This window comes from Glycine soja, chromosome 17, assembly GCF_004193775.1.
Source record: "Glycine soja cultivar W05 chromosome 17, ASM419377v2, whole genome shotgun sequence".
NCBI classification, from domain to species: Eukaryota; Viridiplantae; Streptophyta; class Magnoliopsida; order Fabales; family Fabaceae; genus Glycine; species Glycine soja.
Window position 1 is genome coordinate 4,953,055 of NC_041018.1, and position 13,019 is coordinate 4,966,073.

Below are 13,019 nucleotides of genomic sequence, written 5' to 3' on the forward strand. Positions count from 1 at the left end.
CAAGTCCTAGGACTATTCCGTTATTAAGAATGTAATAAGTAATATTTTTAAAAATTTTAAAATTATAATTACAATTAAATTTATAATGTATTTATAGTGTTTTCAATCGTCACTATTTATATTTAAATTTAATGTTCATTCATGGTGTGAAACTCAACTTGAGAATTTTGATATGAATATCAATTCTCAAGAACACTATAAATACATTTAATTTTTAATTGATTGTGAATTTTAAAACTACTTACACGGATAATTTCATGTAGGCTTTCTTTTATTTGTTGATTGTATACCCATCAACATTTGATATCCGCCCATGACACTAAAATAAATAAATAATTGTGTGAATTACATGATAGGTTTTTAAGTTATAAATACATGAGAATAAGATGTTTTAAAAATACAAGCTTACGATTCAACTATATTTCTCATTTCTTAGTTGATTTGCTTCTTGTATAATAAACACAATAACACCACAGCATTATTCTTGGAACAAAAATACCAGTGATTCGTACATTTTAGAACAACTATAAATACTATGAATTAGAATTGTAAATAACACATAATTTGAAATAACTTGGAAATTAGAACTTACGAATGCAAATAAGGTGCTAAATAATACTATTTTTGGCCTAGATATAACCTATTTTGCAAATAGATCTCAACATCTATTATCTTATTCCCAATATTTAATTTGAATGAATTATGGATCCATGAAATCATAAATATGTCTTCCATATTAGTATATAAGTGATATAGATACATAAGATATTATAATAAAATGTTAATTATAATAAATTGACATTTAATTTATTAACAGGTTTACAAATTAAATGTATTTACATCAACCACACTTATATAACCGTGATATTAAGCATCTCTCTCTACTCATATATTTTCAAGAGATCCATCCACTCAACATATAATGACATGCCAGAGGGGTAGCCTAGTACATTAGGATTGCGTTGTATTTGTATAAATTTCTTAATGATGCCTTTTTTATAAATACATTCACTATAGTAGTTTTCTATAATTACATGTATTAATGTAAAAATAATAATAATTACATGTATTAATGTATAAAAATGCAAGATGCTTACACTACTAAATTTTCTTCTATTATGTGGGGATCTTTTTTGCATAAAATCTAAAAAAAAAACATGTTTCCATTGGATTTTTATTTGCGGGTGATTCATTCGTGAATAAAAAATTTCTTGTGAATTTAAAAATCCACAAAACAAAACTTCCTAAAAAAACTGCAAAAATGTTCCTATAAATTTTTAAATTTGTTGCAAATTTAAAATTTAGTGGTAATTTCATGCGGATTTGAAATCAAGAGGTAAGTTTCTTGAGAATTGATATTCATATCAAAATTCACAGGTAAATTTTCTGTGAATTTTTTTTAAAAATCTTATGAAATCAAAATCCACAAGAAATTTCGCAAAACCTTGAGATTTAAAATATAATAAAACATAATGTTTAAAGATATCAAAATATTCATACAAATTTATAGCTTGTTCTAGAAATTTTTATATTAATTTTGTATTTAATTATAAAATATTGATAAATTTATATAAAATAAAGAAGAACAGTATTTTGTTTTGGTACAATAAGGAAAAGACAAAGAAACTTGCTAAAAACTAAATCTAAAAGGAATAAATCCAAAATTGCAGAAGGAGGCACAACGGATTCCTCAGATAAAAGTTGCAAGCGAGCTCTGATATATTTAATTAAACGCATGATATATTTAAACTTGTTAAGATAAAGATGAATACATAGCAGTAAATATACATTTTGTTAGTCAAGACTAAGAAAAATTGTTTCTAAAATCCAAATAATGTAACTATTTTTTTATACATAAATAATGTAACTATTTAAATCCCCAATAATTGCATTTATAGATAAATACATGGCAGTAACAAAGTATACAATTCCCAGTTTCTCTCTTTTCTTTTTCTTTTTTGAGTTTATAACCTTCCTTTGCCAAACAGTGGCACAATACTATCATATTCATGACATGGGTTTACTCGATCAAACCAGCAACATTTTGCAAACCTGAAATTAAAAAAAAAAAAAAAAAAAAACTCCTGGAATGCAGTTTACTTAATCTTTTTACTAGGCTAATAGTGCTTAAGCAGTTCGATCAGTACAGAGGGATGCAGTGTAATCACCGAGACAAATTAATATGATATAGTTTTCAAATGCAAGTATACAATGTATAAAACAATAATACACGAGTCTTATAGTATTTGCATCACTGTGCTCAAAGATCTGTGATAATTCCTGGAATACCTACCCAATGCTCAGTGATAAATATTTAAAAAGAAAAAAGGAAGCAAGTTGAGACTTTTGAAGGGTATATTACCAAGAAAGATGGTGGCAGACCTTATCTCAGCATACTCTCAGCAAATAAACGCACAACACAAAGGTAGTAGCAGTAGCAGAATCTGTCAAGCATGCACATAGATAGGTTGGACCGGTAATAGAGCGCTAATTAATTATTTTCAGAATATAAAAATTGGAGCACTTACTGTGGTCCAAGCAAAAAAACGCTAGTTGAAATGAATGCATTCTGCAGCATAGAACCAAAGTTAATTATTTTGTGAATACAAAAATTGGAGCAATTCAACTTGGTAGATGGCAGAGTTATAGGAAAATAAATTATAAAATTTACCTGAAAAAGAAAAAGATGGGTCAACGGCAATTGATAATCACTTAGTAAAATAATGTTCTACCAAGGAGAGGATAAGATATCTTGCAAAGCAAAAACACAAAACAACTAGAAGGAGGAAAAGCCCTGTCTCTGCATTGGTTATCTCATTATTTGAAATTTAGTAATAATTTTATGACAAATTAATAGGATATTGATTAAGAAATTAAAAATAATATTTTTTTAAATCAATTTGTTTTCTCCAAAACCACCCCTTGTGACCCAGTCATCCGATGGGATGGATACACGAAAAAATTCATGCAAAACAAATTTGTGAAAATTAATAATAAATTTTAATGATTAGAATCCCTTCACGTACGGAAGATTTAACAAAAATTGAAAATAAGGTTTTGGCATAAAAGCCTTTTTCACTTGGAATTCTTAGACATCACGTACAGATCCATTCAAAAAATAAATAAAAATTGAACACCCTGATTGGCACATCGTCCCCGAAGGCACGAAGAACTTACACAAAATCATCACACATACCCGATTCAAAACCTCAGTGAAAAAATGGGCGTGCATTGGTAATCAAGGGGAGAAAGATTTCCTTTCTAACGTTTGGTTCAAATTGTAGTTCCAAATTTTTTAATAAGAAAATTGTGAAACATTGTTGCATTGGCGTGGTGTTCAATAACAGTAAGGACTTGGGGTTGAAATATTTCCTTCAATCAATCCCAGGGTCTATCCTTATATTTTATGGATTCGGAGCAAAATAATAAAAACATTATAACTTATAAGCTACTAAAAGAATTTATTTATCAAGAAGTAAAACATATTTTTTAGCTAATAAAAAATTAAAAATTATAATAAAGGAATGAAAAAGTCTCTTTCTATCTAAGTAAGCATGTTGGACACAATGAATCAAAATAATATAAAGTGATATCCGTAGATGGTGGATCCTATTTGTCCCATTTCCATACATGTTGAATTGATGTATTATTTATTTTTCAAACAATGCATATTCAATGTGTTCTTTATGTTGCTCTTCAGCATTTTTTTAATTGACTCTTATGACTTTATAGCTCTTATGATTTTTGTAAATATGGAATGTATTCACCATGTTATTTTGCATAGAATGAAAAATATTTTTAGTAAATTATCCTTAGGTTCTCATATCCATTAACGTGTTACTTTGCAGAGTAGAATAAGATTTATGAATTCTGAACAAGTGAACAATACAGATCCTTAACATGTTATTTTGCAATGACAGAATTCGCGTAGTGATTGCATGACTTGTTTTCTCTTTCCTGCCTTCTCTGTTTACCCTGTTTTCCTTCTTATGTTGGGTCGTTTCGTTGTAATATATTTGAAAGCTCAAGTTCACTTAAAAATCCCCATGTTTTCACAACAATTATAGATAATGTACGATACAAAATTGCATGTACGTAAAACCCACAAATCGAACACCAATTCGCACCTTGCAAGTTAAATTGTTCCCTCTTTTCTCTTCCTCAACAGAAGATAACAACTTATTAAGACCCTCAAAATGATATGGTAATATTGTTACTATCATCACATATAAAAAAACAAAATAAAATAAAATAAACAAAATGGTAAAGAACAAAGGTTAATTGAGATCACCTAATAGTAGCTATTAAGTTAAGATATATGGTACAACTTGGATGGCTTTAGAGAATCAGTGTGGTTGAAATAGGTGAGAGTCCGAATCCACTTTTCTTGATTCTTCAACAAATGAACCGCAATAGTATCATTCCATAGCTCGTGGCTACACACAGAAGGTGGATCGGGATAATTGTACATAGACCACTTAGCATTGAACCTATTGTTTCCACGGCGAGCCCAACGCATCCAATCTCCAAACACCTTATCCTCAGGGCCCTCCACGTGTTTCTTAGGAATATCAGAACCATGGATCCACTCAACTATGTCCCAGGACACCACAAACCCCATCCCAGACATGTAGTGCTTAAAAGGGTCCATGCTTCCACACGGTATCACGAACCCATAGTATAAATCCTCCCTCGGCAACGGCCTCAAAGACCTCACTAAACTGTTTACTCTCACGTAAGTGTCATCGTCTGCTTTCATCACGTAGTGGTAGGGAGGGTAAGGAACGATACCGCTTGTTGTTGTTTCCTTGTTGAAGATCTCGGGCAGGCTCGAGAAGAACGTGGATGTCTTCCCCTTGTTCATGTTCTCGGTGCAGTTGAGGATCATGATGTCGTTGTATTGCATGATCTCCAGTGCCACGAGGACTTTTTGGTCTTGTTTTGTGAGGTTGCAAAACACGAACTTCACGTCCACTTTGGCGCCCTCAATGATGGTTTGGGTGCCGTACACGAGGCGGAGGAAGTGTCGCCGTTGGTACTGGTCGGGGAGGGTCAGGACAGAGATGAGGATTCGGAGGTCGTTGTCTTCTGAGTTTGTGGGAAGAGATTCGTTTGACAGGGCACAGCGACCGAACCTTAGTAGGCTGTTGAATCGGACTTCGTTTATTGAAGCGAACACGCAGAGGAAGACGATGAATGCGAAACAAGAGAGCATGAAACGCCCCCGGTTGGGCTTTGAGGACTTCACCGCCATTGTGCTAATCTTGGAAATGAAATGTTCTGTAGTGTAGGTTGGCTTCGTCATCATACTAATAAAATTTCTAAGTTTCTTAGAGGTAACGCATAGGTGAACATTTTCGTGCTACTGGGATTTCCTTTTTCCTTTTGACTTCTCCTCTTATAAAGTAGTAATTGTTTAGTAATACAAATTCATACACCTTTTTTGTTTATTTAAGAAGAAAAAAGATGGTGTGTTAGATAAATTAGATGTAATGAAAACTCAAATGATTAATGCAATGATACAAATTTTTCTTATATTCACACGAGTAAAAATAATTTATATTTAATTTGTATCATGTGTAACAGCTAAGATTTGAACTAATTAATTGAAAAACAACCGTGTTCTCTCACTAAAAAAATTACAAGGAGAATGTGACGAGTTTGATGGCTTTTCAAGGAACTTACACTTACGCAGGGGAAGATTACAAGAGTAGGGATGTTTTGGTCTTTTGATAAATATCCCTAATATATGCCTAGTATTGAGCAACTTCAGTCAAAAAATATTAATTAAATTGAAAGGAACAATTGCGGTGGTGGAGTTGTGCCTGAACGTTGGCCGCGTGCACTTTGTTGTGTCTCGCTTGCTTGCTATAGTGGTTTGGTCAACTTTTCGTAATTAGGTATATTTGCATGAACAAAGGTGGCTTCAGCATCGTTCACGCCATACTTGATTATGATGCAAGTAACGCCATTGACTAGGAAACAATTCTTTAAGGTCCTCAGTTAAAATATTAGGAACTGTGTTTATGCAATAAATTTTATATAATTAAAAGAAATTAAGATAACTAGAGGAGAGAGAAAAAAATTAATGGAGAGATAAATAGAAAAAAATATTGTCATAATAAAGTGTTAAATGTATAATATATTCCTTAAAATATAATTAAAAGTTTATACTAGAAGACACTGTTTTCTGCCAGCACCAGCTTTAAGCTTTGTTTCCCTCGTGCTAACCTGCGTGACATTCATGAAATACCAGTTTTTCTGCCTTAATAAACTGTACTCTAGATTGATGTTGTTTTCTACCAAAAAATTGCTACAGGCACACCGCATAAAGTGGCTGAGGTAACCAGTAAAAACCAAAGGGATATTATATCAGAAGAAAATAAAGCAAGAATTTAGTCTAGTCAGAATGTTCAACAATTGGACTTCCCCTGGAGGCCGGAGAAATTTTTAAAGCATTCAAATTTCAGCCAACAATCTAAGACAGATCAATCAATTCATAGTTTCATACCATAATTAATCACAGAGAATAAAACATCCCAGACAATATAAACAAATAAAATGAGGGATGGCCTTCATTGATTTCATTTTTTTAACTCCAAGTACTTTCAAAGTTACTTAGAGCAAGCAACACATGAATGAAGGATAACTAAAACGTCTAAAAGGAAAATGCATGTACAGAAATAGGATGTTAATAATTAAAGTTACTCTGTCACTATCTACGCCAGAAATAGGATAATTAAAGGTGGATATTGGCACCTCCTGTAACATTTTCTTAATAATTTGTAAAGAAATGTATTAAACGAAAACAAATTTATTTAATATTTTATGTTTTTAAAAAATAAACAACATTTAATAATTAAAGACAAACAAATACACGTAGCAAAGATTAAAAAATATATATGTAAAAAGAATGATTTCAAATTATTCGTACATATTAGGGAAGCGAGGAAAAGAACAAGAACTGTGTAGCAGCATTGCTTATAGGACAGGCTTGAAAGCCCATCAAGCCCAACCCAATCATTAGAAGTCCACAAGTTCGAAGTGAAACGAAGAAAAATACATTCCTATGCAGCAAACACTACTATCATTAATAAAATGTTTAGTTGAGCTAAATTTAGTGAAATAATTATTTGTTTTTAAAAATATTAAAAATTGAAAACAACAAGTGATTATTTTTCAAAATAAGTTAAACCAAGTATATATACTAAACGTGTCAAAATAAAATAAGACTGGGTAAAGTGTATAAGTTTGAAAATCAAAACATATTCAGGGTCTGGTTTGTTAAAAGTTAAATACAAATAATTTTAATGAAATTAAATTTAAATCATTGAACATAATTAACATATGTGTTTATATTATTAAATCTCAATTATAATTTTACATTAAAAACGTGTGTGTGTGTGTGTGTGTATATATATATATATATATTATTTTTTTAAAGTGTGAGAACTGATTTTACAAAAGTGTAAAGGGATACCAGCAGAGTGTAGTGTCATGGGACCCAAGGGACACCAAATTATGAGGATACCAGAAATGTTAAAATGTTTACTACGTGCTTCATAAATTATGAGGATTTCTAATACGAGGTAGCTGGCTGACTCGTCTAGATCATAAAAAAGAACGATATAATTTACTCTTTTTTTAAGGGAGAACGATATAATTTACAATAAACAAGAGGTTATTGATTATTTACAGTCAAAATATTGCAATTAATCCAACAGTGATGTTTTTTGTACTTTGTATATTCATGTTTTTTGTCTGCTTTTAAATTTGAGATTAATTACCCCTCTATATATTTGTTTGCAAATCAAATCACAGAATAAAACTAAACTTTATTTATTTTAAAAAATAAACGTTTTGAAGTATTGCATTATGTTCATTCATATATGCAACAACTATTGTTTTCCTAGGAACTGGATACCTTTTTTTCAAAAAAAAAAAAAAAAAAAACAGGTAAGAGATAAAATTTTATTAATCAAAAGAAAATCTCAAGCACAACTCGTGCCCATGCAAGTATCATTAACCTAGGAATTGGATACTAATTTTTGCTTTTTCTGTGCACTTGATTAATATTTTATCCTTAAGGTTAAACTATACGATACTAGTATTTATAATAGCATATTGATTCGACTTTTTTTTTTATCGAGCATAATGATTCGACCTTGAAGGAATATTCTTTTCAAGAATGACAAATTTTATTATATAGTAAGGTGTAGCTAGGGTCAATGAGAAAGAAACAAATACATGAGAGCAAAGGAGCAGCTAACAAAAACAGCATATGCTCCCAGGCCCTTCTAATCGCTGCAAATCACACAAGAATAAAACTATACCAAAAATCCAAAACTTTACAAATGAAAAAAAAAAAAAAAACCTTAGCCTTCAAAATCAATCCAAAATCCTTTTCACAAATTTTGTCCACGTTCTCTTGGCGATCATCGCAGACTGCAAAATGGAGGTCCTTCCCTGGAAAAAACACAAAGTCCTCCATTTGAAGATAAACAAAAAAACCTCAACAATTAATCAGGGAGACACCAATTCAAAACTATTTTGGCTGCAATAGCGTAGCTGCAGCGAGATTTGCCTCTCCATGTTAAGCTGCCGTCTGAAATTACTTATAAACATCTCTGCTCTTTTATCGATATCATCATCAGAGGGACAGCTTATGGTCCTCTGAAGGCTATGATGCGCTGGAGAAACCAAACCCTCCGAATCAGTTTCATCTGATGAAGCAGTGCACATCATCAACCCTGGTCGGTCGTTGAAACTAATCTGTCGTTTGCTCATAGAAACGCCGCGGAGAATGGTTGCAGCATGCCACGCATGGCTGAGTACGGTGGCGCTTAGTAGCAGCTTCATCTTCTTCACCGCCACCCTGAGGCGGCTCAATAGAAACGACTTTTTCTGCATCTTCTCGTTCGTGATCATAATGTTCGTTACAAGGGCAGATAATGATTTATGTTAACTTGTTATGGTAGGTGGTGGATATTTATAGAAAGTTGATAATGACGTGGAGTTTGAATTTTAAATTATTATTGAAGGAGAACATGGTGGATTGCAGGGGAAGGAAAAGGGTGCTGAAAAGTTCGTGTACAAATAGACTACGGTGCTTGCGAGTTGCGACACGTGGCGGCTATAGCTTGAAAACTTAGTTTAGTTACATCTATGTATGGTCAAAATCAAAGTATGACTTTTTCTCACTTCTATTCAAGCTTTGCTTGTTGGTAGACCCGGTTACACCTTGGTTGCTATAGTGATCAGCACTAAACAGGCAATTTCTAATGGGTTTAATGATTTATCTTTTGGATTTTTTTTCAAAAAATATGAACATATTTTCATATATGTCTTAATTCTTAGGCTTGTCACAGTTTTTATATACTTATTCACAAGTTTTTCTTTATTTCAGATTATGCAGTGCTCGATTGGCCAATAAGTATAGAACTAGGATCCATTTATATAAGATTAAGGATTAAATCAAATAAATTATTATTTTTTTAAAATATAAAAATCAAAATTATGGATAAAAAATAAAATAAAAAATCAAAGTTTTAATTTAGTCAGTAAATTATTGTATCTAACCCTGTCGGGCCCTGTTGGGCCAATGTTGTCGGGCCCAGGCCCAATAGGGCACATGTTTTTGTTGGATGGTTCCAGGGACATGCTAGGTGCACCCAACAACATTGCTGGTGCACCCAGCAATTAGGTGAATGGGCAAAATTGCCCTTGTATTAAAAAAATAATTCCTTCTTTCGGAATAAGGTTCTTCCGGTAGAACAATTTATTTTATCAGAAGAACCTTTTTCTGGAGAAGTTACTGGAAGAAGTTCTTCCGGTAACTTTTCCGGAAGAAGGTTCTTCCAGATGAACAATTTGTTTTACCGGAAGAACCTTCTTCCGGAAGAATAAATTGTTCTACCGGAAGAAACTTCTTCTGGAAACTTTCCGGAAGAACAACAAGAACAACAATTTGTTCTTCCGAAAAAAGGTTCTTCCAGTAGAACACAATTTGTTCTTCCGGAAGAAGGTTCTTCCGGAAAGTTTCCGGAAGAAGTTCCGGAAGATTTTCGGAATAACCTTCTTCCAAAATAAGAAATTATTTTTTTTAACGCAAGAGTAATTTTGTCCATTCACCTAATTGCTGGGTGCACCAGCAATGTTGCTGGGTGCACCTAGCATGTCCCATGGTTCTATTGTTTATTAATTGTTACCTGGGCCAAGAAAGAGATGGCCATCTCCTCAGGATGTAGTAGCCTAAGATATGATTATATTCCAATGTTTTCACTTTAAATTTGGTATCAAGAAAACAATATTTTAATATTTTAGAAAAAAAATGTTTAGCTCTTTCCATTTTATCTAATAATTATAAGCATGTGATATGTTTGTTTTTTTAAGAAGGGGTGTGATATGTTATTATACTTTAAGTTTAATGACTATGTATTTTTCAATGTATTTTTTCATATTATGGCTAATCAATAAAAAGTTATATATACATAATACATAATATATGAATTTTAAGATAATTATTATAAGAGTAAATAAATTTAGTGTACACAATGATTTATGATTAAATAATAAGATAAAAATACATTTATATTGTTAATATATAACTTATTTTTTCTTATACTTTTACTATTTTATATCAACATAACTATTGTGGTCAAAGGAGAAATACATATTTTTTTAATTGAGTCATTCTATCTAATTGTTATTATGAAAAAATAATCACAAACACCTAATTAAAAATATAGTAAGTGAAATGATAGTTTTAGAGTGTATTGTAAACACAATCAGTTTTGAGAGAGTTTTAACATTTTACAAAGTCTCAAAAATTTGTGAAAGACTTTTAAAATAACACTTACCTTCCAAATGTTGAAACTAAAAAAAAATCTCAACTTGGGTGTGAGATTGCTTACAACACACTTCAAAAACACATTAGTCCAGTACCATATGTACCTCTAATTAGGTGTATGTATTTGATTTTGATAACAACAATTAAACAAAATGAACCAATTAAAAGGAAAAAAAACTTAATTGAAAATTTTGATAAAAATATGAAAATCCACAAAATTATTAAACCAAACTACAACAACCTAATTCCGACTCAGTCCTAACTCAAACTAATTAAAACCCAAGCATAAGGTTTGCTCAATTTTATATTGGACCTAAACTTAAAAAGTTAGCTTTAGGGGTCGTTTGGTTGAGAGCAAATATAAGCGGAGGAGAGAAGATGAGGGAAGAGATGATAAAATAGATATTTTGGGTGGTTTGATACAATACATCCAAAGGTAATAATTCAAATTTTCGTGGTGGGACCCATGCCAAATTTAATCCCTTCTAGAATGTCGGGATTTGAAAGGAAGAATGCACTGGACAGTCATGCAAGTCGTGTTGAGAAGAAAGAAAAACTCAGTTCAATGATAAAATAATATTTTTTTTAAAATGATCATTTTTTATTTATCAAATCAATTTAATTTAAATATTTATCTTTTCTATTTTATTTCAATCAAATCACTTTCATGTTCATCTTCTTTCTTATTTATTTTTTATTTTCTTTCACTTATTCTCTTTCATTCTTTTATTTTCTCTCCTCAGAATCAAATGATGGCTTAGTAATTAATTACTAAATTACGACAACATCAATTTTGTTTTTCTTACAAAAATATTTCATCATTTTTAAATCTATTTATTTCTGTCCTTTTAGCAAATAAAGAAGGATAGAGGTCGAAAATTGTGGAACGTGGTTGCATGCATGCATTGATTGGACCAGTGTGTTGCTTTCATCACATGTTGATACATGGCCATGGAGACACCACGCACAACAAAACCATTTATGTGAATATGCTTGACGCGAGCGGTAGGTGACACTGCATTATCCTATTAATTAATTTTCTATAGTTTTGTTCCTATTTCTAAACAGCGTGACACTGACATTTACGTCTTATAAAACATTTTGGCGAATTTATTCTTTATTAATATATCAATTTAGTCTTTATAAATTCATGATTTTTTAATTTTGATTCTGATATTTTAAAAAAAAATTAATTTCTATGATTTTATATACATATTTTTAATTTTACTCTATGTAGTCTCTAAAATATGAACTTATAAACAATAAAAATAAAAAACATAATCTTAAAAGCACCAAAATAGAATCTTGAATTTATGTTTGTCTTTGTTTAAAGAAGTAAATCTTATTTACGTATTAAAAAAATTACCTTTAAAGATATTTTTTTTTAATTTAAATAAGCTGGCCCATATTCCAAACATTAGCTCAGGGAAAATAAAAGTTTTAAGGGCCCGCATAATTCAATGCTAGTCGGATTCGAGTTCCTTATCAATCTAGTTAGTTGCAAAACTTCGAATAAACGTGATAATTACTAAATTTTATGTTAATTACTTTATTATATGAGTATAAATTACATAATTTAATAAATTCCATGAAAAGCTCACGTGATAATTAAATAAATAAAAATAATATGTTCAAACTTCTATTCAAGAATTAAAAATTAAAAATTTTTAAAAATTTAAAAATTTTGATCCGTCAAACAAAAATTTAGAAACTAAAAATTTTAATAAAAAAATTAAAGAACTTTGACTAATCAAACAAAAGTTTATGAATTAAAAATTAAATTTAAAAAAAAGTTAGGAATTAAAAACTTAATTAACTCAAGATATTAATGATTGAGTTATTAATGTTTCTTATTTTCAAAGTTTTCTCCTTTTTTATCCTATTTTTTTCATCCGTGCAATGATTAAAAAACATGCTTTTTTTTAAACCGGTGTACAGATAAAGTACAGGTTGCAACTTGGTATAAACTTATGAAGAAAATCTTTACCATAAATTGTTCATTTCATAAATAGATGAAAATCTTAATGAAGTCCTAAATTATAATCATAGGCATTGTTTTTGCTCAAGGTGGAGGACAATTAAGAAAGATAATAAATAATAACAAATATAATAATTAAGTTTTTTTAGATCACATTTTTTTCACTATAAATAATTATATTCGAACCGGATG

The 13,019-nt window shown here is 30.6% G+C and overlaps 2 protein-coding genes across 2 annotated transcripts; both read right to left on the reverse strand.

Annotated features, from left to right (window-relative positions):
- Window positions 1-4,120: 4,120 nt before the first annotated feature.
- Window positions 4,121-5,471, reverse strand: LOC114392877. Its single transcript, XM_028354126.1, has one exon. It carries the CDS (start codon window positions 5,306-5,308, stop codon window positions 4,310-4,312), a length of 999 nt encoding a protein of 332 aa, XP_028209927.1. The 5' UTR covers window positions 5,309-5,471; the 3' UTR covers window positions 4,121-4,309.
- Window positions 5,472-8,158: 2,687 nt separating this feature from the next.
- Window positions 8,159-8,970, reverse strand: LOC114393099. The gene has a single exon (XM_028354358.1). It carries the CDS (start codon window positions 8,926-8,928, stop codon window positions 8,524-8,526), a length of 405 nt encoding a protein of 134 aa, XP_028210159.1. The 5' UTR covers window positions 8,929-8,970; the 3' UTR covers window positions 8,159-8,523.
- Window positions 8,971-13,019: the final 4,049 nt, after the last annotated feature.

What these genes read in the sequence shown, in the direction of transcription:
- LOC114392877 (XM_028354126.1), bottom strand. Translation starts at nt 5,308, where the DNA reads ATGATGACGAAGCCAACCTACACTACAGAACATTTCATTTCCAAGATT.
- LOC114393099 (XM_028354358.1), bottom strand. Translation starts at nt 8,928, where the DNA reads ATGATCACGAACGAGAAGATGCAGAAAAAGTCGTTTCTATTGAGCCGC.